The sequence below is a fragment of the Carcharhinus amblyrhynchos genome, chromosome 16 (genome assembly GCF_965287045.1).
Source record: "Carcharhinus amblyrhynchos chromosome 16, sCarAmb.v2.hapA, whole genome shotgun sequence".
NCBI classification, from domain to species: Eukaryota; Metazoa; Chordata; class Chondrichthyes; order Carcharhiniformes; family Carcharhinidae; genus Carcharhinus; species Carcharhinus amblyrhynchos.
In genome coordinates, this window is record NC_137339.1 from 6,029,463 (window position 1) to 6,057,387 (window position 27,925).

Sequence of the window (27,925 nt, forward strand, 5' to 3'; positions counted from 1 at the left end):
TCAATTAAAAATAAACCTGAACATATGTCAAACAAGCCCAGCAGCTCACTTGGACCAAGTGTCACCTCGTTGACACAAATTCACAAGTGGATCCTTATCTCCACAAAAATCATTTGATTTGATTTATTGTCACATGTATTAACATACAAATAAAAAGTATTGTTTCTTGCACATTATACAGACAAAACATACCGTAGAGAAACACAACGCTCTATTAAATCAGAGTCACAAGTACAAACATCTCCCTGATTTTAGTCATAGTCAAAGGCTTTAGTTTTCTCACAGGGTGGTTTGTTTAGCTGTTTATACCTAGAAATGTTACAGAATTACAGTCTTTGGCTCGACTTCACCCGGTGAAAAAAACCTCAATTAAATCAATATTAAAACAACAGCACTGAATCAATCTTCAATGGCCAAAGATATGCCAGTATATCTGCATTTTAAGGCCAAAAATAAATACAGCTGATCCAAAGCAGATTCACCAATACATTTGAAAAGGAACTTGGATATACAAGGTCTCAAATACAAACACAGGAATTAGGAACAGAAGTAGGTTGCTTGACCCCTCAAGCCTGCTCCACCATTCAATCAGATCATTGCTGATTGAATGTAGCCTCAGCTCCATATTCCAGTATACTCCAGGATAACCTTTCACCCCTGATTAATCAATGGGGATGAAATGGAAATGGTCAAGAGCTTCAAGTTTCTAGGTGTCCAGAGCATCAACCACCTGTCCTGGTCCCTCCACACCAACGCTATAGTGAAGAAAGCCCACTAATACCTCTACTTTCTTTAGAGGCTAAGGAAATTTGGCACGTCCGCTACAACTCTCACCAACTTTTACAGATGTACAGATAGAAAGCATACTTTGGTATGGCTCCTGCTCTATTCAGGACCACAATAAACTACAAAAGGTCAAAACATTGTCTTTCATGCTGCCTCGGAAATGCAGCATCAAGGGCCCCACTCATCTTGGACATACTCTCTCCCACCTTCTTCTGTCAGGAAAAAGATACAGAAGTCTAAGGTCTCGTTATCAACCCATTGAAGAACAGCTTTTTCCCTGCTGCCACCAGGCTTTTGAATGAACCTACCTTAAGTTGATCTTTCTCAACACCCCAGCTGTGACGGTAATACTACATTCTGCACACACTCATTTCCTTCTCTATCAACGGTATGCTTTGTCTGTATAGTGCACAAACAATACTTTTTACTGTATCCCAATACATGTGACAATAATAAATCAAAAATCCATCTAGTTTTGTCTTAAAAACATTCAAAGACTCTGCTTTCACTGTCTGAGGAAGGGAGTTCCAACCACACAACTCAAAAAATTTTGGCTTAAATGAGCAGCACTTTTATTTTTAAACAGTGAACCGTAATTCTGGATTTTCTGACAAGAGGAAACATCCTCTCCAAATCCATCATGGCAATACCTCTCAAGATCTTAAATGTTTTGATCAAGTTGCTTCTAGAATTGCCAACTCTAGTGGATGCACAACTAACTTCACCAATCTTTCCTCATAAAACAACCCAACCTTTGCTGGGATTAGTCTGACAAATACTACTGCTGTAGAGCTATGGAGAAAGGGAGCCTAACTGGATAACTCTTTCAAAGAGCCAGCATAGGCACGAGGGGTTAAATGGCCACCTTGTTGTATGTTAAAATGTTTTAAGGAAAGACGATGTTTATCAATGCGCTCAGTCTGCATTCACTTTTCTTCTCTTCATACTACTGCTCTTCAATTCAATGACAAAGTGTGGCAATTATAACAGGAAGCAGTCAAGCCACAAGATTTATAACATAAAGAATAGGACTAGGTCATACAGCCCAAGAACGGTACACCATTCAATAAAATAGTTTTCTCACCTGATCTTATATCCCTTGATGCACCTAGAGTTCAAGAATCAATCCATCTTGGCCTTGAATATTCCTCCAATTACTGAACATCTGTAGTCCTTTGGAGTAGGTAATTCCAAAGATTTACAATCTTGAAGAAATTCCTTATCACACCTTAAGACTACAACCTCGAGGTTTTAAGTGGGTGGAGCAGGAAGAAGTGGGGTTGTGGTAAATGAAAGCTACATGGCGGTGACCAGAAATTTAATCGATGATCAAAGTCATTGCGGTAGAAAATAATGAGTCAAAGAGTAATCACAAACGTGGGAAAAAGTATTTATATGGCAGTAGAGTTTTAAGAGGTGACCGGAAAGTCTCAAAATAAAAATTTAAGACTGAGATGAGGAAGAATTTCTTGACGGTTCTGAGTCTCTTTGGAACTCCCTGCCACAGAGAGCTTTGGGGGCAGTCATTGTGTGTATTTAAAGGCAGTGATAGATTTTTGATCGGTAAGGGATTCAAGGATTACAGGAAAAAGGCAGAAAAAAGTGGACATAAGGAAGTTTAGTTCAGTTATGATTCTATTGAATGGTGGAGCAGGCTACATCCCACTCCTTACGGTCTGATGATTCAGTAGCTAGGCAAGTAGACATTTTTGCCACTGCAGATGTAAATCCAGGATAGTGTGTTGCCTCCTTGGTGTCAAGAATCAAGGATGTCACTTAAATGGATGCTATGCAGAGAGGAAGATGGTGAACTGCCAACAGTCATGATCCACTTGGTATAAACAACATAGGCAGGAGAGATATGATTTTGTAGCTAAACATTAAGTAGAAAATTAGCAAGACCTCCAAAATAGTCATCTCCAGATTGCTCCCAGTACCACATGCAAGTGAGTATTATAGTAGGACGATAATGGAGATGAATGGGTGGCTAAGAGAATAGTGCAGGAGGGAGGGTTATAGCTTCTTGGCATTTGGAACTGACTCTGGGAGAGATGGGGCCTGTGCAAAGATTCAGGACTGAGTTTCTTGCACAACGTTTTGCTAGTGCTGCTGCAGGAGGAGATGTGTGTTGGGGAATGTTTAAACTAACTTGGCAGGGGTATGGGAATTAGGAGAGAATATCACACTCTACTTCACCATGGCAGATAATGACTAAGAGAGATTCCACAGATTTCTCAGCAACTCATCCAGATATCAATAAACATGGAGTTAACCAATTTCATTGGAGTCCTGTCCCTCAGAAAAAAATTCCAGTATTCTCCTTTGAAGACATCGCTTTGGAATCCCCTCCAAAGATCCATCTTGCGTGACCTTGTTGATGGCACACCTCATACAGGTTTAATCTAATCCCCCACCATTCCATCCCTGGATTCCCAAGTCTCCTCTCTCGCATTAATCTTCAAAGCACAACTTCAGCTCTATGGTTGCACCTGGCTTAATGCTCCAAACAGGCACCTTTATTCTAATGGCTCAGAACACAATGCCACCATCCTGTCCTCTGCTTGCGACTTTTTAAATATGGTGTTTTTGCACAATTTTCTTTTGGCAAAGATGCACTGGGCCCATCTTTGATTGAAAAAAGAAAATGTCAGATTTCACTTGCTCCCTGTAATGTTTGTGACAAACACCTGAGGCCTGTCAGGACTTGAAGCTCCTCAGTGTGGCTACCTGAAGGGGAGCTACGCAGCAAAATATGATGTTATAGCTGTAAGAGTTTCCCGCTACTTCTGTCTACTTGAAGAAAACTAAAAATTGAAAAGTCAACATATAAAAAGGCCCACAAACTTAATTCAGGGTTAATTGCATCAAGTAGACATCCAATCACATATAATGTTTCTTTGAGTGGTGTGCTCACCAATACAAAGACACAGCGACCCCATTATATATTTACATGTGGGTTTATTTTTGATGCATAAAATATCCACTACAAATGGGAACAGTAATTGCACAAGATTCTGGAGAAATTCAAAACAGGGTTTTGACAGCCTGTGCAGAATTGCAACTGTCCAATTAACTGGGTAAAACTAAGAATCCAGACTATACAGCAATTCAAATGTGATACCGGATTAAAACCTACAACTTTCAGAGTACCTACTGTGAAATAGAGTTGAGAAAGATACAACACATGTATGCAGATCCATTGTTTTTGTATGTTAACCAGTGTTTCACCATTGCCTACCTCAATGTTCCAGTCTGTGCTTTTTTTTTTAAACCCTCTAAAGCGAAGAAAATCAGATGGAATGAAAATTCTTCCACCCATTTAAATGACTATCTCGCTGAATATCAGCTCCCTCCCATCACAACCATTTTGAACAGCACTGGTGTGTTGTAAGAAGCATGCACAGGTGCTCCAGATCCTATCTGGAAGGTAATTAACAGGGAGACGACTTCGAGGTTGAGGTTAACAGCTTGTCCATGCAGCAAGCATCTTTATACTGTTACGATCCTATGATGCTTCTGTTGATGAGACACCATCATCACTGGAATTTGTACATACAAGTGCAGTATGTAGGAGCAGGCAGAGATAGGGAAGGAAGTAAAAATAAAAAACTCAAATCAAACACTGAACAATAAGCAGCAAATTTTATAATTCAGGTATTACACATTTTATACAGTTCAGAGGATGCCACACTGCAATCTATACAGTCAACATTTTACACATCAACCCTCAACAGCTCTATCACGAGAATTGTTGCAATTTTTTTAAAAAATGGGAACTCGGCAAAGTTTTACTGCACTTACGGAAAACTGCAAATTCCAGAATCTACCTTTCAAGTCTTTGAGGCCCACCTCGCTTGGGCTATGAATATACATGTCGTGCACAATGCAAATATTCTGCAAACAGCATCACCTAGGGATGGAAATGATTAGCACAGCATTGCAGTTCGGAAATCTACCACAATGCAAATTTCCAAAGCACGTAAGCAAGAGGGAAGCAGTTCTTTAATTTCAATGGATTGCAGGCTTAGTGAGCACACATCGTTAAAATTGCTATATGAAGTTTGGATAAATTTTCAAAAAACATTGAGGGTCTTTTATTTGAAAAGGCAGTTTCCATCCCTGTTCACTTTGCAATTGGTGTGTTTAATGCCCATTTACACTTCACATCCCCGCTACAACTGTCCCGTTAAAATGTGTTTTCCTGAATTTAGTTTGCACCCTTATGAGTAATTTTGGCACATTGAGTGTAGTGTTCATCATGCTGATGTTTTACTTTTTTAAATAATCAGCAGCTTCCAGAAGGAACTGGATGGAGCTGGACATGTATGGGCACAGTAACCACGAAATATGAGCTTGTATAATGTTACAAATATTAGTGATAATATGGTTTTCAATCTAGAACTCAAGGGTGGCTACATTCTGATTGACTGAACTGTCCTCTCCAGCAGCCTTCATGAGCCACTTGGTTGCTTCAAATCACCCGACTGTCTTTTCAGAGAAACTTAGTAGAAAACATATGCCAGCCTTGCCCCAATACACATGCTCAGGCTGTTTAAAAAAAAACATTAAAGCTGCATTACCTCTCATTTTTCCTCCACTCTCAAAAAAAAAGCTTCATCTTAACAAGTGGTCAAACCACAGCCAGCGGTGCAAGAGGAACCTCAGCACCTCTGGTCAGACTAAAGCCTAGGATTTCAGTCAAGCCACCACTCCAATTAAGAGCAAAAAAGGCCACTGAACAAAATAAATGTTCCAAAACGTGACGGTAGTTTACAACTTTGGACAAAGTCGTTCACCCTTTCTCACAGCTAAATTCTATTTGCCCATTCAAAAGGACTCGAATTCAGTTTCTTTTAGTGTAAAAGATAGTGAACTGTGTATAGATCCACAGAGTTCTCAGGATTACATCTAAATTGTTACTACATTTAATTCTACCTTTGAGAGCTACCAGAGGAGATAGCTTTAACTCAATAGATCACATCAGGGCACTTTATCCTTGTTTCAATTTAACTTTAAACAGGAAATTAGAAACAGTTTAATTCAATTGACTCAGTCCAAATGGCCATGAATTACGATGCTGAACAGATTGCAAACAGACTGACTTGACAAAATTCTTAAATGATGTTTTTCAAATTAGATCAATTTTCAGCATTATACTTCCTTAAAATTTGAACTATGGCAAACTATTGAATAATCCCTCACCTTAATAATCCAGGAGTGTAGATGCCTGCGATTCAACAAATAAACATACAAACTCTAGAGCAGTAGAATCAACCACAGCGTCTTCGTATCAGTCCAGCTGAGATCATACAACTCAGTGGACGAGGACTCAATCTAGGGACATCCATTCCTGGTTTTGCATTACTCTGCCACTCAATAACTTAACCAGAGAGGAAAACTTCAATGTCAAGCTCTTCAAAAAAATTAGAGGGTACAGATTAGCTCAGGTAATTGCAAATTACAGTATTTATCCAATAACACCTGGTAAACAAATCCCAAATCAAAGCTGTACTGGCTGTCAAGATATTAATGCACTTGTTAACATCCTCTGACATCAGGAATAGCTGACACTAGGAAAGATCTATTGCAAAATGGATCAGCACGCCAATAAGTTTATATTTTTACTTCTACAAAAATAAGATCAAAGTAATGCTGTAATATCATTAATGCAGATTACTACTACACAACCCTCCTAATTAGATTGCAGTCCTGACATTCCTGTTATCAAGTTTTGCACATCCTCAATATTTGTTTTGTAGGTAAATCACTGTTCTACATTTAATAGTTATACTGGGGAATTAGCATGCAGCTCAGCCACAGCTTCTCCAGTCAGCTATGTCAGGACTAATGGTAGTGGTGTGGGGGAGAAAGAAAGGGACTAAAAAAATCCTTTTCCATGCCCCCAAAATCATGCTTCAAATCATTAAAGGGTTTCCCACTGAATGTAGTTGTGCCATCTTTTAACAATAGCCATTTTTCTGGTACTGTTGGAGGCACCTGGTTAAACATCAAGTGGGAACTGTTGGAAATCAGTTAGCCTTATAGCACACTGTCTCTCACTATCACTATTTGGGACACAGGGTTTCTTCACTCCAGGATGGTGCTGGATTTAAAGCCAAGTACCAGATAATGGGAGGCAGTACCTTAAATCTATGCCACACAGAAGCTGTAAACTATTGAGATTTGATTGGTGAGCTGTGGCAAAGTGAATTGTCTGCTTGGCTAAAGGCAATCTCACAACAAAACAGGGATGTTTTGGGAATCTCAATTACAGAAATTAGCTCCAATGTAAATGGGAGATTTCACTGATGTATAACAATTTAGTCCTTGCCCATTTTTTTTGAAATCAATGGTGGACATGCCAAGAAAAAGTGGACATGCCAAGAAAAAATTCACAGCTCAACTGACAAATTATTTTTTCAAACTTGATAATAGCTTGATCAGATCAAAAAGGTCCTTCTTTAAGTGGCTCCAGCTTTTTTTTAAAAAACTGAACAGTGAAATGGCAAGAAGCCAGGCAAATTCTTTTTTAAGCCATCTATCTGCAACATTTTTCAATACAGTACAAAGGACCCCCCACTTCTCACCCATACCTCTCAAAAAACACTAAGAGATGGAACTGGGCTCAATGCAGTGTGTCATTTTTGGCAACCTCTAATCAAGTATAGCTCTGTTAAAACTGCAACATTTGATCTGCATGCCTTAAAAATCAAGGAACATGTGGTATGGGGTGGCAGAAACACTGAGTTGCTGAATAAAATGTGCAAAGTCTCGTGTTGTGTTTAGGAAGTTTTAGAGTTTAATCTATTGAAGAGATCCAACTTCTGTAAATAAATTAGAACAGGGCAATACTCATCCCTTCCCAATTCAAAAATAAACACTGCTCAGAAAGGAGTAAAGGCCACAAGACTTGGCATCACTCAATTTAATACTTGCGAGAATATGTGTTGTCAGAAATGGCTGTCATATGAACAGAGTTATCTGGGGACCAATAAATTATACAGCAAAGCAGCTTTAAAATTCTAAACCAAAGGATGTCAAGATGTTTTCCAGTTAGAGGGAAACATGCACACAAGTGACTGACTGCAAGCAGTCAGGGAACCTCCCCATTATCCGTTCTTGTTTTTTGGTCAAATAAGTCATCTGTTTGCTTTGAATGTACTGTGAGAATGCAATAAATTTTGCTGGTTAAGTTGCTTGCTGACTTTATTATGTAAACAGTTAACTTTAGACATCTTAAGCCCATGTCCTCAAAAAAAAACACATTAGTCTAACAGCTTCATGTTTTTACTTGCGACTTACACAAAACCTCCAAACTACATCAAGGGTCAACAAAAACAATGAGGGGGGGGGGCAGGGACAGAATTTTTTTTAAAATCACCAAATCAAAAATTAGGTCTTGCATAATTCCTTTAAGCCAGCATTCCTTGCAGCCTGTTTGCATTTCAGTCACATAAGTTTGAAAATAATCGGCCATTGAGGATCAGATCCTTCTCTTAAGTGTACATCATTTCTGCCATGTGTGACATTTTCTTTGGGATGTACAGGTAATATTCCATATATCCCGAAAGGTCTTCAATTGTGATGTCTTCAACAAATGTCCTGGCTTCCTCGGAGCAGGAACGTGGGGAACCAGAGATCCCGGAGCCCGTCTGAGTTCTTCTGCGAGGTGATGTGTGGCGGCTGGCCTCGGTTGCAGCTATTTCGCACTCCGATATGACGCTGCGGAGCCCAGTGAAGGAGTACACCTCAACATCTTGCCATCGCTTGCAGCAGCACTCCTTCTCCTTCTGTGAGCAGTGACATGGGTCGGTCTGGTGAAGCTTTGACAGGGATTGGAAATCAGAAGTGGGCTTGGACATCTGGCTTGACTCCAAGGCTGCTGCCGCCACCAGTTTTGGAGATTCCAGTGGAGAATTGCTGCGAGGTTCAGTGCTGCTTCCACCAGCAGACTCTTCTGATGATGATGATTCCAGTGAGAAGACGGTGGGAACTTTAGCACCGAACACAGCTTCTGGCTGTCCGGCTTTGCAGCACTCTTTTGGAGATTGGACGGCAAGACCCTGGTAAGCCTCTGTTTGGTTGCTGTGTTTCACCTGACAGCTAGCTGCAGGAGCTGCAGAACTGCAATAGGTAAATTTAGGAGGATGAAGAATTGGCGATTTTGAACGTCGTCTTCGCTGTGTTCGGATGGCACCCCGTGCTGGTTTCCTGGTAGATCTGTACATTTAGTTTTCCCAGGTGCAGGCAAGTAGACAAAGAGAAAAAAAATTATTTTAGAACAGCTGGCTTTATTTAGCAGTGGGTGAAAACTCCAAAGTCTCAAAATCTCTTAAGAGTTTGGTTTAGGAGACACGGAAAACACAACACTGACAAACTTGCACAAGAAACCTTTGCAGGGAAGACAAAATGTTTCACTTGTTTGACACTATCAGTGTTTTGCTACTTTTGAATAAGCAAGTGACACATTGGTGAATTGTCTCATCTGAAGAGTGACATCTGACAACACAGTGGAAATCAGCCTCCATTAGGCATTCAAGCTCTGGACCTACAAAAATGCACTGACCATGGGACAAAGGTTATAAAGGCAGGCTGACACTGATGAACATGAGAACTACGAGCAGGGGTAGGTCATTTGGCCCCTTGAACCTACTCCACCATTCAATAAAATGATGGCTGATCTCTTGGTGGACTCAGCTCCACTTACCCACCCGCTCACCATGACCTCAATTCCTTTACTGTTCAAAAATGTATCTATCCTTGCCTTAAAACCATTCAATGAGGTAGCCTCAACTGCTTCACTGGGCAGGAATTCCACAGATTCACAACCTTTTGGGTGAAGTTACTCCTAAATCTGCTCCCCCTTATTGTGAGGCCATGCTCCCTCATTCTAGTTTTACCTGCCAGTGGAAACAACTTCCCTGCTTTCATCTTATCTATTCCCTTCATAATGTTTCTGTAAGATCTCTCCCCATTCTTCTGAATTCCAATGAGTATCGTCCTAGTCCACACTCTCTCTCCTCAAAAGCCAACCCTCTCAACTCCTGAAATCAACCTAGTGAATCTCCTCTGCACTTCCTCCAGTGCCAGTATATCCTTTCTCAAGTAAGGAGACCAAAACTCCAGGTGTGGCCTCACCAGCTCTCTATACAGCTGCAACATAACCTCGCTGTTTTGAAACTCCATCCGCCTAACAATGAGGGACAAAGTTCCATTTGCCTTCTTAATTACCTGCTGCACCTGCAAACCAACTTCTTGAGATTCTTGCACAAGGACATCCAGGTCCCTCTACACAGCAGCATGCTGCAATTTTACCATTTAAATATTGTCCATTTTGCTGTTACTCCTACCAAAATGGATGACCTCATATTTACCAATACTACTCCATCCACCAGACCCTCGCCCACTCACTTAGAATATTTATAACTCTTTGCAGACTTTCAGTATCCTCTGCACACTTTAATCTGCCACTCAGTGCCATTTGCGAATTTTGACACACTACACTCGGTTCCCAACTTCAAATCATTTATGTAAATCATAAACAATTGCGGTCCCAACACTGATCCTTCAGGCACTTGATCACCAACCAGAAAAGCACTCATTCACCCCATCCTTTACTTTGTTAGTTAACCAATCCTCTATCCATGCTAATACATTACCCTCCACACTGTGCACCTTTATCTTATGCAGTAGTCTTTGGGGCAGCACCTTGTCAAATGCCTTCTGGAAATCCAGATACACCGCATCCACAGGTTCACCATTGTCCACTGCACATGTAACGTCCTCAAAGAATTCCACCAAATTAGTCAAACATGACGTCCCTTCAAGAACCCATGCTGCGTCTTACCAATGGGACAATTTATATCCAGATGTCTCGCTATTTCTTCCTTGATTATATATTCAAGCATTTTCCCTACTACGTAAGTTAAGCTAACCGGCCTATAGTTACCCACCTTTTGCCTACCTCATTTTTTAAACAGTGGCGTCATATTTAGTATTACTGGTTATCATTGCTCTGCAATAGCCCAAGAGTGGCATACACTATTGATGATGCCTCACCTTCTGCTTTCTTAAAACTCAGTACAAATATTCACTTTGATTTTTGGTCATGATAACTAGCCAATATCTTTTCCCAAAGGTAGGGGAGTCTAAAACTAGAGGGCATAGGTTTAAGGAGAGCGCGGAGAGATACAAAAGGGTCCACAGGGGCAATTTTTTCACAGAGGGTGGTGAGTGTCTGGAACAAGTTGCCAGAGATAGTAACAGAGGCAGATACAATTCTGTCTTTTCAAAAAGCATTTAGACAGTCGCATGGGTAAGATGGATATAGATATGGAGGGACATGGGCCAAATGCAGATAATTGGGACTAGCTTAGGGGTTAAAGAGGCGGTGTGGACAAGTTGGCTGAAGGGCCTGTTTCCATGCTGTAAACCTCTATGACTCTATTGCTAAGGATTTAACGAAAATGTACAAAAGAATAAAAATATGCAATGGCTCCTAGTATCCTGTAATGTCTTAGAGTGCTTCACGGGGGTGTGTGTGCACACATGTGCGAACAGCTTTTGAAGCTGGCAAGACAGGAGGAATCTTCTCCACCCTGCTATGTGACCTGAGTGCTGCTTATGGTTCCCACTCTCTCCTTTCGTGTGGTCTTTATTTACTGCTCTGAGCACCTCTGCTGGTCTGCTCAACACAACATGCTGGATTTTGGTTCGAATACAGAACAGAAAGAGTTCTGTGCAAGCTTACTGGTTCTGCAATGTTTCCCCCCCACCCCTCAAACACTAGCCACCCTCCAGTTGTTCATGAGTATTTCAGCTGAACTGGAAAATTTGGAACATTATAGAACCACAGACCAGAATGGTTTAGTGGGCGGATTTTCAAAAACCTCAGGCAGAATGTAAAAGCATTGACTAAGCAAATAAGCTGCTTACCCATGCCAGCTTTCTTTGGAAGCACACGTTGTCCTAGGTTTAGCTCCTTCTGGACTGCCTCGCACGGATGTCCTTGAAGTTGTCGTTTCAGTATTTATGCGGACTGATGCAGGTGCAGCACTGAACATAAACACACACAAAGACAATTCTAAAATTCTAGCATGCTCCAAATACTTTGTGCTCAACACAAATTTCTAAAGGCAAGCCCTGGTCACCAAATACCAAACAAATCAGGGATCATGAATGATGAGCGAGCTATTCTGTTGGGATGGGTTCCACTTGAACCAGGCTTGGACTAGTGTCCTGGCCAATTGCATAACTAGGGCTGTGGACTAGGCTTTAAACTAACAAGGAGGGGGGGGGAAAGAGTTTGAGTGAACAGAGAAACATTGAGTATTAGAAGAACAATATAACAATATGGATAAAAATGTGCAGAGTGGGACAGGAAGGGACAGTTTTATCAAAAAATTGTACATTGGCAAATAAAGACATTTCAGGGGAGACAAAAAAATTACAGGATTTTTAATCTGAATGTACAATGTCAATGCCTTAATCACATTGCAGCCCAATGGCAATCACACTGAAAAGGTTTAATAGTAATTACAGTAAGGCAACTGCATTGTTAAACAGGTGATGGGTATTGGTCGATATATAAACAGTGGGAACACTGAGGGGAGGAAGAATTGAGCCGCACGATGGCACAGTGGTTAGCAGTGCTGCCTCAGTGCCAGAACTCGTGTTCAATTCTGGCTTGAGTGACTGTCTATGTGGGGTTTGCACATTCTCCCCGTGTCCGCGTGGGTTTTCTCCCACAATACAAAAGGTGTGCAGGTTAGGTTGAATGACCATGCTAAATTGCCCGAGTGTCCAAAAATGTGCAAGTTAAAATGATTAGCTGGGTAAATAAGTGGAATTAAGAGGATAGGGCCTGGGTAAGATGCTCTGTTGGAAGACCGGTGCAGACTCAATGGGCCAAATGGCCTCCTTCAGCACTGGCAATTCACAGTGATTCAATTACAAGAATATTATGGAGAAAGGATCTGGCCTCAGAAGATCATGAGCTAGAAATCAATACGAAATAGCAGGAGTCGGAGAACAGCAATCGAAGTAGCTTATAGCTCCCCCTCTCGGACACTACTGGGCATGTGCTGCATTGAATAACATTACTGAAGCATGTAACAAGAGGACTTTAATCTAGGATGATCAAGGTGGCAGGAGTGGTCCAAAAGATGAGTTTAGGGAAGGATTTTGCGATAGTTCCTTGAAGCAATACTTATGGAACTGACTCGAGATAAGTTATTATAGATTTAGTATTGTGCAATGAAGCAGGTTAGTATGGTCATAGTAAAAGATCCACTGGAAAAGAGTGATCATAATAGCACTTTAAACCATGTGACATTACATAGGTATGAAGGGAGAATTGGCCATAGTTAATTGGGAAATAGATTAAAGGGTTTGATGATAAGTAGCAGCACAAAACATTTAATGAAATAATTCAAAATCTTCAACAACTTGTCTTCATAGTAGAATTCCTACAGTACAAAAGGAGACTATTCAGTCTATCAAATCTGTACTGACCACAATCCCAGCTAGGCCCTAAACCTGTAACCCCATAAATTTATCCTGCTAATCCCCCTGACATTAGGGTTAATTTAGAATGCCCAATCAACCTAACCTGCACATCTTTGGACTGTGGGAGGAAACCTGAGTGCCCAGAGAAAACCCACGCAGAATCACAGAATGATAGAAACCCTACAATGCAGAAGGAGACCATTCTGCCTAGAGTCTGCACTTTTACTCAGGACTCATCCCTAAAATCCCATATATCTACCCCCATCCCTCTAACATACTCATCCCAGGACTCCAAGGGGCAATTCAGAATGGCCAATCAACCTAACCTGCACATCTTTGGACTATGGAAGGAAACCGGAACACCCGGAGTAAACCTACACAGATGTGAGGAGAACATGCAAACTCCACACAGTCACCCAAGCCAGGAATTGAACCCAGGTCCCGGGAGCTGTGAGACAGCAATGCTAACCACTGTGCCGTGTTGCCTTAAACAAGTGCCCAGTGAGAGGCTCAAACTCACGACCTTCAGATCATGAGACTGATGCACTGCCTATTGCAATAATGAGTGGTTAGAAAAGGGAAACTCCATGCAGACAGTGAAGAGAGGCTGGAATTGAACCTGGGTCCCTGGTGCTGAGAGGCAGTAGCGCCAACCACTGAGCCACCATGCCGTACAGTAGTAGACCCAAGTTTCATACCAGAAATATAAGGCCGGTTAGCCAGTTGTTGGGAAGATGCTAGAATTTGCTATTAAGGAAGTCTTAACAATTCACTTAGAAAAATATATTAGAAGGTGGCAACATAGTTTTGAAGGGAAATCGTTGAAAATGCAACAAGGCAGATAAAGAAACCAGCAGACACAGCATACCTAGGTTTCCAAAAGGCAATCAATGCCACACAAAAAGCAAGATGAGGGCTCATGGATTTGCTGGTGATATTTTAGCACGGACAGAGAATTGGTTAACTGACGAAATAGAAAGTGGGCATAAATAAGGCTATTTCACGTTGACAGGCTGTGACTAACGGCGACCTGCGAAATTCAGTGCTGGGGCTTCAGCTATTCACAACTGATCTTAAATATTTAGATGAAGAGACAGAGTAATGTCTCAAAGCTAGGTGGGAAGATAAGCTACAGGGAGGACAAAGATGCTACAGAGAGATATTGACAAATGAGAGTGCAACAAAATGGCAGAACAAGTATGATGTGGAGAAGTTATTCAAAAACAGAAAATGCCAGACAATCTCAGCAGGTCTGACAGCATCTGAGGAGACAGATTAGAGCCAACATTGGATGATTCTTCAGAAAAATGGCTGACTTAATCACTGCCGCCACCTCCTCCCTCCACAGGATTTGACTTTCTACCCTAAATAGTTGATTGTTTCTGTATTGCACCTCCATTATGTTGTCGGTCAGTTCAGAATCCCCGACATTAGCCACACAGTGCGAAATCCAGTACCACTGCCATTCGCGCTTACCGTTCAGAGTCCACTTTAAGTTTTTTGAATGCCATCTGCAGGCTCTCATCATCCTCACCACCTTTGCTCTCCGATTCCATGTTGGGACAAATAGCTTGGGAGACGTTATCTGGAATAGAGAATACGAGAACAATCTCAGTTTTGGACCAATTCAAAGTTGCTCAAAAAACGTGTTTTGCATTTTCAAAAGATTTCTAAAAAACACTGGGTAAAATGTCTCAGATTCCAACTGCCAATCAATTAATCCCCTACCTAACTAAATTCAAAACACTAAAACTAAATTAAGTTAGCCAGAGTAAAACTTTGCAAAATAGCTCCCTTTCTTGCCAAACACATGGAGCGTATAGATGACAAAACTGATCTCAACTTTTCCCAGGGATTCAAAATTCATTAATTACTGATTTTCAAACCTGATCTGAATGACTGCCATTTAAATATTGTGCTGTGTTTCCTTTCCAGCTGCACAGATCCTTCCCAAAACATTGCAACAAATCCCAATCCTTTACCTCAAATTTAGATCGGGAGTATGGGAACAATAGTTCCGAATGCACCTTGGGGTTTCTATGCACATGACACTGTGCGCACACAGGAAAAAAGAAACAGTTTGAAACTGGTTAGGTAACCTGAAAAGCAGCACCATTGCAGAGAAGGTGTTCTAGGGATGAGGGGCAGATAGAAAGTTGGCTCCAAATCAAGAAGGTAGCCCCAAAAGAATGGGAGTGTTACAGAAAAAGGTCTCAGAAGACAGGTGCAGGTAAGGGACAAGAGATTAGAAACATATCCTGTTAAGTAAAGTTGAGGGAAAGGAGAGCTAATCAAAGAGAGAGCACTAACTATGAGAAGCAGATCTGAAGCAAAGTGGGCTCAAGAAAAGTTGTGGGCATCCGAGGAGACCGAAAGGTGCCAGCTCCATGCTATGGACCACAAGGGCAAATGTACCATTTGGAGTGGCGTTCTACATAGCATAGCTGAAGATCTGAAATTGTGCTTGGAAAACAAAGCTCCGCTGTATGCAGAGATCCAGGGGAAAGGAATCTCAAAAGACAAGACTAAAACCGTGGAGTTGGACTCTTGTTGATGCCACTTGGAGAGGATTCCCAGGCAAGTTCTTCAAACATGGAGATTAGAAACCTCGTGAGAATGTGTGTTTCAATAAGCTCAATGAAGTGCCCTGAAGCATTTTTTGTATGTTAGACACCCCTCTCCAAAAGCATTTCACAGCCACATGTACATTAAGTTTTTTTATTCTTGATCTATTGCCTCAGTGTTATGATGGAGAAACAAATTATGGAATACATACATGGAAATATTGGACTTTAAAAAGATCTGCGTTTTATATTTAAAATGGACACACCCCAAAGATAGCTGAGAACGTATGGTTGGCCTTTGCAAGGTATTTCTCCAAGGGATAATGGAACCTCTCCGTGTTTCCAAAAAAAGTACTTCTAAAATAGTCCAAAGAATGATTACGATTCCTACTAAAGACAAAGGCACATAACTATCTCAACTTAAAGGCCCTGGTGTAATTGTCTCGATGGACTAGTGTTTCCAGTTGCAATATACAGAGGAGTTTAAAAGTTAGTTGAGTGTTGCCCAGGGCTGGCCTGCCTGCCCATGTTTGTGCATGTGCTGTGAAAAAAAGTAGCTGGACATTTTCCCCACACTGAAGGTGTGTGATATAGTACTAGAAGCAGCACCCTGCAAAAATATCAAAAAACTCTCTGACTGTGGAAGTCAACCAACCAGCAAAGGATTGCAGCTGGAAAAAAACTGAATTCTATCTACCAAACTACAAAATATCTGAATTGAAGAACCAATTAATTGCTTTCAGAGGGCAACTATGCTGGAATCAATTTACAATGGTCACAATGCATCATTACGTATTCCTCGATATTCTGTCCCATACAATTTATTTCTAATCACTATTTCTAATCCATATGAACCTAGATGCACATATTTAAAATTTATCCTTCCCTTTTTGTAGTTAATAAACTTGATCTGTCTTAGCTCAAGAAAGCCTGATTAAATTGGCTCCTTTTTAAAACATAGCCACTGGGTCTGGAAAAGATATTCAAGGGAAAGGGAACCATGTTAGATTAAACCTTGTTGCTATCAGCAGAAGATGGACTGAATAAAGACACAGAACCAGTTATTCCCCCTTGGATTTGTAACAAGTTGTGGGTATCCCAGCTGGATTGTAAACTGAGGGGACTTGCACAAATCAACAAATTTTAAGGAACCCCATCTGGGCTGGTCCTAAGAAAAGGGTCAATAATTGGAGGGCATGATTTAAGTTGACTGGGAAACAGAACCAAAAGTTTAAAAACACAGCAATTGGATTCAGATGGCCTGATAAGGAATTCATAGTCAAAACCTGCACCCTTCATAAAAGGAAGCTGGAGGCAGGCTCGAAGGGCTAGATGGCCTACTCCTGCTCCTATTTCTTATGTTCTTATGAAGCAGAACTAACTGCAATCCTTTTCCAAACAGTGCAGACTCAATGGATCAAATTACCTTTTTAAAAATTTCTCCACTGGATGTGATAATTAATGGCAAAATCAACATTTATTGCCCACCCCTAATTGCCTTTAAGAAAGTAGTGGCGAGCTGCCTCTGTGGTACAGGTACACCCACAGAGTGCTGTAAAATTGGCTGCCTCAGGATACTGGCCCTTCAGTGCTATAGTTGTGTAAATGTGAAACAAAGAACATCTGATAGTCTTTGATAGTTTGGTGCCATCATGCGGCCAACAAAATGTACAGCAGTATTTCAGCAGAGTAAAAGCATCCAGCTGGCTGTTGTTTCAAACACGATCATGTAAAAGAATCATTCCAGGACATTTTGAAATATCTTTAACTCTTTTCACAAACTGCAATGGCATGACAACAGTAAGAGAATCGCAAATAAAAATTGCATACCTATGGGGAAAGAGCAGGGGAGTTGTACTAAGCACAGTTCTTTTAAAACAGCATGCACAGAATCCTTCTGTGCTATGTTTCTATGATCTGATTAGTGATGTTCAGGCAATTAGCCACCTTGCCTCAATACACAGGTAGATTAGATAGGAATAAAAAGGAGAGACTTTATTGAAGAGATTTTAATTGAAGACAGTGTTTTTGTAAAAACACACTGGGCTGCTTTTTTCAGTCAAGGGGGTGGGGGAGAAAGTCCGCAGAGTTTAAAAATGACAGCTGTGAGCCAATTTCTGAACCTAACCCCAAGGCCCTTTAAGGTTCCAAGCCCACAACCTGCGTTTCAAACCTGGCTGGCTCCACTGCAAGGCTAGACAGGTCCTACTTCTCTGCAACTTTCATGGAGTCAGGCCAGCTCTTCAAAGAGTCATGGTTCACTGTAGCTCAGAGAGGTGCGAGTTAATGTTTCAGATCAATAATGACTCTTCACCCAAGATGCTGTTTGACCAGCTAAGTATTTCCAGCACATTCTATCTGTAGCACAACAGTTGGTTTTCATTAATGAACGATTCCTAACATCATTATGTGTGTAGCTACAACACATGAACTGCAGCGATTCACACCACCTTCTCAAGAGCAATGAGGAAGGCATAAAATGCTGGCCTAGCCAGCAATGCCTACATGTCCTGAACAAATAAATAAAGAGGCACAGGAATTCAAACTGCAGCAGAAATTAGGTGATAGGCAAACAGTGTTTAACAGCAGGCTTTGAGGAAAAACAAGTCTAGAAGCGAGTCAGTTCCAGACTCACCCACTGCTGGTGAAGCAGAAGGGGAGGAAGGTCAGTAACAAAAACAGAAGGCATGAAGAGGGCTATGAGGTTGGAAGGAGTTTCTAAAATGGGATAACTGAGGGATTTTGGGATAACAGGAAGCCAGTGCAGGTGAGTGAGAATTAGAATGCTGGACAACAGAATACCGGATAAGATAGAGATCATGATACTTTTAACACTGAAGGAGGTTTGGATGACATTTAAGTCCAAGTTTTTGCGGGGAGGTGAAATGTGTCAGGAAGGTAGTTGGGACACTCAGGCATGGATAAGAATTCAGGAGGTATCCATAAATATGGAACTTGAAGTTCAGCCCTGGATCAAACGGAGACTTCCTGAAGTTGTGCACCTCCAGGTTAAGTTTGGGTTGCAGTGCAGACAATCGACAAGTTCACTAAGAGTTGAATAAGATGACCTGAATTTTGTGAATGGTGAATTGCATCATGATTGCACGCATCCAGGATGGTCACAGCAAGTTGGACAGGACATCAGCTCTGGATCATAGTTAGTGAAGAAAGAATAGCTTTGGAAAATCATTTGGCATGCTTATCCAAACTGTTCAAGTTGTTCATCAATGAAAAATGCTGCAGAGAATTAACAAAAGACACAGATAGAAAAGGTCCAGGGATAGAACCGCATTTCAAACCAGGCTCAGAAATCATTATTGGCCATATTGGAACAATTAGGAATAGAAACAAAAGAAATGTTGTGGACCACTGAGGTAGTGAGATGTAGGAGGAAGGTAGCTGCAAGTCAAACACATAAATGAAATAATTCACCATACTTGCAAGCACAGAAGCCTGTGGCCAAGATGGCAACCATGGCAATCTGGGAGCAACGGATGGTGACAAATTATAAAACCTGGAGGGCTGAAATTATACAAAGAACATGGCTTCAAACAGGAAGTTCTTAATAAAATTAGACTTCTGTATAGGGCAATGAGGTGAAAATCATGGAATCATTTAATGTCTATTGGGGAGGGATGGCAAGCATGTGAACACACTCACGATTGGACAAAATAAAATGTGATCTATGTTCGAAAGGGGAAATTAAAAAAACGTAAGACAGCATAAGGCTTATAATGACTGATGTTTTGCTGTGGTAAGGATAAATCATCCTTTTTAAATATAGTTAGTGTCTTAACTACATTCCCATGACAGCCATCCAAAATAGTTCAAATAAACTGCTACGATTAGTTATTATGGAAATAAGGAAATGATGCAACCATCGGAACAGACAATATTTATTTCCAAGTAAATATTTTCTTGTCAAAGGTTAATAATTGAGACAATTGTGTGCATGAACAAAGTTGCTCATTTTTACAGCTGAGTATTAGTTACAGGTCTGATGAAGTCAGTCCTAAAGAGAAGCCTTTGAACAAAGTCAGGCAGAAACACCTACTATCAATTCTTAAAGATCATCAGACACCAGAATACTTTCCACAAACTTTATAGAAACAGATTCAGGAAGAGAGAAGAAACAGACAGCCCCAGTCGCAGAAAGCTCAGTACCATCAACAGTCATGTTATATTCAGTGAAGTGGTCGGACACCAAGTCATGCAAGCACCTCTCTTTATCCATGACAGCTCAGAGCTCTCTGCTCATCAGAACTGTCAGTCAAATTTGTAATGATAAGATAGGCAGGCAGTTCTTTGCCAACATTAAAAAGTGTGCAAGCCAATCCCTCGCATAACCTGACCAAACTCATTGAGCTATCAAATCTGCAATCTCACTCCCCAATAATACTGCAGCTGATGTGTTGCAGTACAAAAACCACTTGGCTTCATGCAAAGCAGCAGCATAAATTATGCACAATTCCGTCTCCTAAAAGATTGGAGTGATCCAGTGATGCTCTCCCACCTCTGCCAAAGTTAACACCAGAGGCCCCAATGTGAGTATCTTTCACTGTTCCTCACTCCAATTTATTTGATGAACTAGCGAGTCAATATAAAAACACAAATTTAAAATCAAAACAGAAAATGCCAGAAACACTAAGTTTGGCACCATCTGCGGAAAGAGGAAAAAGCTAACATTTCAGGTCAATGACCTTTCATTGGAAAGGCAGACCTGAAGCATTGGAGTGAATTTGCCCATTCTGCTCACCATAGGAATCATAGCAGGCAAGGGGTGGGCCATGGAATGGTCCCTTGATCTCAGGCAAGATTTTCCAGTTTTGGGGTGACTGCAGCCAGAACATTCCGCCCATTCACTCTGTTCGTCTCGCTTTACAGGTGATGGCAGACTAATATTTTCCAGCATTTTCTCCTTTTATTTCAGATTTCCAACATCATATGTGGATACATACACATAAACATTCAGATTAGGAAGGAGTAAGACTGTCAGCCCCTTGAGCTTGATCTACCATTCAATAAGGTCATGGCTGATCAGATTGTGACCTTAACTCCACATTCCTGCCAACCCCCAATCAGCCTCTGCCTTAAAAATATTCAATGACTCTGCCACAATCATTCTCCGGGTGAGACTGCTGCAAAGGTTCACAATGCAAAAACAAATTCTCAAGTCCATCTTAAACGGGAGGCCCCTTATTTTTAAGCTGTGCTTGTCTCTTCCTCAGGAGGAAAACACCCTGTCAAGTCCCCTCAGGATCTGAGATGTTTCACCAAGGTCACCTCTCATTCTTCTGAACGCCAATGGATAAAGGCCCAGCCTGTGAGGGGGTTGAGCTATGAAGAGAGGCTGAATAAACTGGGCTTGTACTCGTTAGAGTTTAGAAGAATGAGGGGAGATCTCATTGAGACATATAAGATGATGAATGGGATGGATAGGATAGAGGTGGAAAGACTCTTCCCGCTCAAAAAAGACAGTAGGACTAGGGGGCACAGCCTCAAGATAAAAGGGGGGGCAGTTTAGAACGGAGTTGAGGAGGAACTTCTTCACTCAAAGGGTGGTGAATCTCTGGAATTCTCTGCCCGTTGAAGTGGTGGAGGCTGCCTCGCTAAATATTTTTAAGACGCGGGTTGATGGGTTTTTGATAAGAGAGGGGATTAAGGGTTATGGGGAGAGGGCGGGAAAGTGGAACTGAGCAGCGACTGATCAGCCATGATCTTATTGAATGGCGGGGCAGGCTCAAAGGGCTAGATGGCCTACTCCTGCTCCTATTTCTTATGTTCCTCAATAGATATTCTCTTCATCCAAGGCATCATTCTAGTGAACCTGCTCTGAACTGCTTCAAATGCATTCACAACCTTCCCTAAATAAAGGAGATCAAACTGTAAACAGTACCCCAGACGTGGTCTCAATATCATGTGCGACTGCAGCAAAACATCCCTATTTTTACAGTCCATTCCCATTGTAATAAATGACAATTTGTCTTCCTAAGCAATTGCTATATGTGCATACTAATCTTGCATTCTGCATCTACAATATTTTGCCTGATCTGACACAGACCTGGAACACTACAGGTCTGTGAGGCAGAATTCAGCCCCCAAGAACTGATCACAGATCAAACTAGGTTGGCATTCTCAAATTGCAACAGTTCAGCCAATTTCAAAATACTTGTGTCTTATTTAGAATGACTGAATAATATACCACTGGAGGCTATTTGGCCCGTTATGCCTGTGCTTGGAAAGCCCAGTAGAGCCATTCTGCTGCTCTTTCCCCATAGACCTGCAAATGTTTCTCCTTCAAGAATTCCTTTAGTAAATTATTGAATCTGCCTCCACCAACCTTTTCAGGCAGTATGTTCCAGCTCATAACTCACTGGATTGTTTTTAAAATACTGCCTCTGATTCTACTGCCAATTACAATTTCCAGATTGTAACGTCCAACTTAATAATGTAAAACATTTAGCAAGTCGCTCATTACTTTGAATTCTGGCAATACCCACTCATACCCACTAATCCCTCTTCCCCATCCTCCAGATGTTACCTGACTGAACATTGGCAGCAGCTTGTGTTTCAGATTTTCAGCATCTGCAGTTGATTTTTCTTTTTTTTAAAGTATGTCTTTCTAACCTGTAACAGTTCACATTTTATATTCATTTCAGCTTACACAGAAGAAAAATCAAACATGTGTCAAGGTTTTAATGGATAAAATGCTGATCTCTATCCACTTTACATTCAGTTGTGGCCACCAGGCAATACTATCCAGAAGCTTAGCTCTGTACTGCAATTCACTATTGCTCCACCTACTGGCTAGTATATAACAGTGGATTTCACGCTGTTGTGTACAGGATCACCTGATTCACTCCCTGGGAATGTTACTTTTAAAATTCAACTCATCAACAAGTCAAAGAAAAGTGCCACAGCAGGTCAACCAACATATGTAAGGCAACAGGTTAACTGCAAAACTAAAAGATAACCATATTTATTCATTAACGAACGGACAAGGGGGAGGGAAATAGGGAGGGGAATGATACTTGAGGAAAAAGGCAAATTTCCCTCATCACTGGAAGCTGAACGACTTCCAAATTGCTTCAAAGAGAAGCAGGACTAATGAAAAAAAAGTTGAGGCAAGTAAGAGTCAAATCTTGAGCACAGAAGCTAAAATGACGAAAGCACAGCTAGATATGTGATCTCAGCAAGGTCCAGCAGTACCAAAGAGACAAAACAGGTCAATATCCCAGCCCAGAACCCCACCTCCAAAAGGAAACACCCAGAAATTGACCCATTTCAGATGTTGATTGATTTTTCTTCCAATGAAATACAATGAGAATATAGTGAGGTCTCAAGTTACAAAAAAGTCAATCGTGACCCTCGAGATACAGAATTCAGGAAAAAGACGTGAAAGATGGTTACTGAATCCCGTGTTCAGCATGGTTGGAACACCAAAATGAAACAAAACAAAACAAAAGCAAGCATCAGGGTGACACATGGCAGCAAAGCGATAGGGTATCGTTTCCAGTTAAGCCCATCCTGGAACGAGCCCAAGCCCAAGACAAAAGCTTGTACTGGTCCCTCAGGCTACTTGAGGCACAGTGGCCATGAAAACGACTGATGGCGAGATCTTAGTGACAGCTGATAACAGGCTGTTACATTTTCATATTATTGCAACTGGTTACTTTAAAATTTCATATTTATGCTCTCAATCTTTGAAAGAGTAACCAGCAGTCATGCACTAAACAGAAAGATTCCAAACCAAAGATATATTAGCTCTCCATTACAACTCTTTTAATTGAGATATAACAACAACTTTGGAGTTTCCCAGCAAAAATAGGTTGGATAAAGTGTTCAGTTTTGCCTTGTGACTACCGTTGTACTGTTTCACAACTTCAGATCCATAGAACCACAGAAATGCAGTGTACAGAAATACAGTGGGCGGCACGGTAGTAGTGGTTAGTACTGCTGCTTCACAGCCACTGGCTTGGGTCACTGTCTGTGTGGAGTTTGCATGTTCTCCTCGTGTCTGCGTGGGTTCTCTCTGGGTGCTCCGGTTTCTTCTCACAGCCCAAAAATGTGAGAGTTAGGTTGATTGGCCATGCTAAATTGCCCCTTAGTGTCCTGAGATGTGTAGGTTAGAGGGATTAGCGGGTAAATATATAGGGATATGGGGGTAGGGCCTGGGTGGGATTGTGATCAGTATCAACTTGATGGGCCAGATGGCCTCTTTCTGCACTGCAGGGTTTCTGCGATTCAGATCCAGAAAGGGGTGATCAATTGCTTAACCTAACCAATGCAACCAGAAGGCTGTCAGTAGAAAACCACGAGCTGAATTATTCATTCCACTCTTCCCAAAATCACTGCAATATTTGAAAACCTGCTGAAAGGTTGTAACCTGTGCAGAATAAAGAGCTCCTCACACATCAAAAGATATCTCAAAGTGCTTTACAAAAAAGGAAACAGTGTTTAGTTAAGAGGGGGAGGAAATACAAAAAATATAAAAGTGCAAGGTGCCTGTGAGATAGGGCTGAAAAATTTCCAACACTAGTATCAAGGTGAAGGAGCTCCAGCATGGTGGACAGAGTAACTGGGAAAGTTATTATAGAGATCAGCTAATACGTTAAAGTGAATGGGACCCTTCCACAACTTTCAAAGTACAGCAGATAATTGTACAACATTATGATACTGAATTACTGTATCAAACCATTGAGTAGTGATAAGATAGGACAACTGGCCTTTGTACAGATAGGACAACTGGCCTTTGTACCCAAGTAAATGCCATGGTCCTAACAAAAGGTTTCTTTCAAAGGCTATCATTTAAAATATGAATCAGCAGAGCAGACCTATAAAAAAAGTGAGTAAAATCATAGATTCTATCATGCACTTTTAAAAAGTGGAGACTGTGAATCATGGGAAATCACTGACCTTATTTAATGCTGCCCTCCAATATGGAGGGAACTAAGTGACAGCCACAGTGGCAAGCACTGCTGCCTCACAACGCTAGGGACCCAGGTTCGATTCCTAGCTTGGTTCCCTGTGTGGAGACTGCATATTCGCCCTGTGTCTGCAAGAGTTTACTCCGGATGCTCCAGTTTCCTCCCACAGTCCGAAAGACATGCTGGTTAGATGCAACGTTCGTGCTAAATTCTCCCTCAGTGTAGCAAACAGAGTGCCGATTGTGGATTTTTACAGTAAATTCATTGCAGCGTTAGAGGCTACTTGTGATTAATAAATGAACTTTACTGTGTTCGCCCTCAGTTACAAAGTCACACATAATAAGAAAAAAATGCAAATAAGCTGATAAAAAAATTTAAGCTTAGGAGACAAGCCAGTTGGTGATAGTCATATTATTGTCTATCAGCTAGTGAAGAAACCTACCTAGAATCATGCCACGTAGTCACAGGGGACTCCATTAAATAGAGAAAGAACCCATTTAAGATAGAAAGTGTACTTTTCAGACATTTAATACAACATGTTAAAAGGATATGCCGACCTCTGCTTCACCTTTACTCAAAGTAATGACTATAATGAGACAGGTATCAGTCATAACTCCATCAGCTAAAGCTTTTGCTAAACACAGCTGAATTCTGTAGAATTCATGTTGTCAATATATAACATCTCACTTGAACGTTTACCAAGACCCAAACCTGCCTCTCTCAAAGAGGAGTTGTGTTGCTGATTAAACTCTACACAGTTCTACAATGTAAATCAACTCCTTTTGATCAATGTATTGCTGCATCCTTTCACATGCATTTATTAAACAAATAAAGCTGACCAACTTTTAGCCTGATATTATTCCCTTGATGGCATATTGCCTGCTTATAGGATGGATAGCAAAATTGCTCAGAGCATGTCCAATGATTGGAGGTTAATGATTATGTTTAGGTAACACAGCTTGCATAGGGGATGTATACAGGCAAATATTTCAATTCAAAGAAATTCTGGGCTGCTCATGGGAATGCCCATGAGCATCAGGTTACAAACAGAAATCAGAAGTGTGAAGAAGAAAGTTCAAATTGTTAGTCACTGAAGCAATGTTACACCAATCTTGTAAGCTACTTCAAGGCTTCCCATTACAGTTATCTAACATTTGAGAGAAAAGGTTTCATACGTCAGTTCATATAAATTGCTGCAAACCAGAAACAAATTCAAAAAGATATTTTGCCTGTTCATGAATCGATGTGGCTCTTTCCTATTGATTTGGGCAGCAGATTGGAAGAGTGGATTGCCTGATCCTTATAGACATGTATAATTTTCATTCCCCTCTTCTCTGCTAGTGCTTATTCTGTGGTTCTTGATAACGGTACTGTAAGAAATACATGGGGTCCAGGCTTATTATTTGGATACTGACCATAGGTCACATTGGAAACAGGCATGCACACAGACACACCAGTTGGTTGAATACATTGCATGTCTTAAGTACTAAAATGTTAGAAAGATAAAGAGAAATTGGCTTTGTTTTGGTGTTTGCAGTAATATGTTCCTGCAGCCTGAGATGCAGTTTAGTTGTTCGTATAAATGAAAATCAAACAGTTTCTATGGTGAGTGCTCGATCCAGTCACTGCCCAAAGCTGGGAAAGCGAAATATATCACCAACGAATTTCAGGTGCAACGCCTCACACTAGAACTGATTGCCAGCAATGCAACGAGCAACTAAACTGCACTCCAAGCTGCAGGAACATATTGCTGCAATGGTCACACACGCAATGGCCAGCTTTGATGGTGTAATTGCTCAAAAATCTGTGCCAAGACAAGACTGATTTCTTATTTAATTCCTTTGTAACATTTTTACATTCGTGTTAGTCAGTACTTAACTAAATATGATTATACGACTTGTGGTCATAAGAACATAAGAAATAGGAGCAGGAGTAGGCCAACTAGCCCTTCGAGCCTGCCCCGCCATTCAATAAGATCATGGCTGATCTGTCGTGGCTCAGTTCCACATTCCCGCCCTCTCCCCATAACCCTTAATCCCCTCTCTTATCAAAAACCCATCAACCCGCTTCTTAAAAATATTTAGCGAGGCAGCCTCCACCACTTCAACGGGCAGAGAATTCCAGAGATTCACCACCCTTTGAGTGAAGAAGTTCCGCCTCAACTCTGATCTAAACCGCCCCCCCTTTATCTTGAGGCTGTGCCCCCTAGTCCTGCTATCCTTTCTGAGCGGGAAGAGTCTCTCCACTTCTATCCTATCCATCCCATTCATCATCTTATACGTCTCAATGAGATCTCCCCTCATTCTTCTAAACTCTAACGTGTACAAGCCTAATTTATTCAGCCTCTCCTCATAGCTCAACCCCCTCAACTCTGGCATCAGCCTAGTAAACCTCCTCTGCACTCCCTACATTCATTCAATACATTCCTACAATACATTCAACCAAATCTCTGTGTGCGCGCTTGTGTCCAATGTAATCTTTGGTCATTATGCAAATAACAGGCCAGAATTCACGTGCTCCACACTGTAGTTATCACATCCTGCGTACAGAATGAGCAGTGTCACAGAAAGGCCAAAGAAATGGAGAAACTGATATCCTTCATAGGAAGTTTAGGTTTTTGCTTGCTTGATCTCAATGAAGGATCAAAATAGAATCGTTACATTTTTCAAATGGCAGAATTTTACATTTCTTCTTTTGCCCAATAAGTGTTTAAAACAGATGAGGGATTATTCTTTTTAATATCCCAATGACAAATTATCTTCAAGCAAATGTTGATTTTTTTTTTCCCTTCCCCAGCTTCAGTCCTACCTTTACGCAGTCGACAAGCAACTGGAATTTCCCTCATTTAGTTTCTCGAAGTCCCTGATCTTAATCTCGCTCTCATTTTCATTTTCTATGCAGTCTGGTGAAACACTGACTAGTTATCCTTGCATATGAAAGAGAAAGAAAGTTTGTGAATGAACAACTTGGCATTTTTAAAAAATACACAATCTCATTTTGGGCACAGGAAATTCTATACCTCAAAGTCCAACAAAGAACATATACCACCCATGGTATAACTGATGTTAAAGTCTGCATTCCTCTATCAATATATAGAAAACAGACAGCTTAGTTTATGGCCATGCTTCTACAGACTGACCC

At 41.1% G+C, this 27,925-nt stretch overlaps 1 protein-coding gene across 2 annotated transcripts in view; it reads right to left on the reverse strand.

Annotated features, from left to right (window-relative positions):
• Positions 1-4,409: 4,409 nt before the first annotated feature.
• Positions 4,410-27,925, reverse strand: part of oser1 (oxidative stress responsive serine-rich 1) — a 51,137-nt gene continuing 27,621 nt past the window's right edge. The window contains exons 2-5 of one of the 2 annotated variants that reach the window (XM_080204612.1): positions 27,593-27,710; positions 14,770-14,878; positions 11,722-11,841; positions 4,410-9,006 (exon numbers count right to left, since the gene is read on the reverse strand). In XM_080204612.1, coding sequence (XP_080060738.1) covers positions 8,283-9,006; positions 11,722-11,841; positions 14,770-14,878; positions 27,593-27,629 — 990 coding nt within the window. In that variant the 5' untranslated portion in view covers positions 27,630-27,710 and the 3' untranslated portion in view covers positions 4,410-8,282. The remainder of the gene's footprint in view (positions 9,007-11,721; positions 11,842-14,769; positions 14,879-27,592; positions 27,711-27,925) is intronic. The other variant, XM_080204613.1, reaches the window with a different exon arrangement.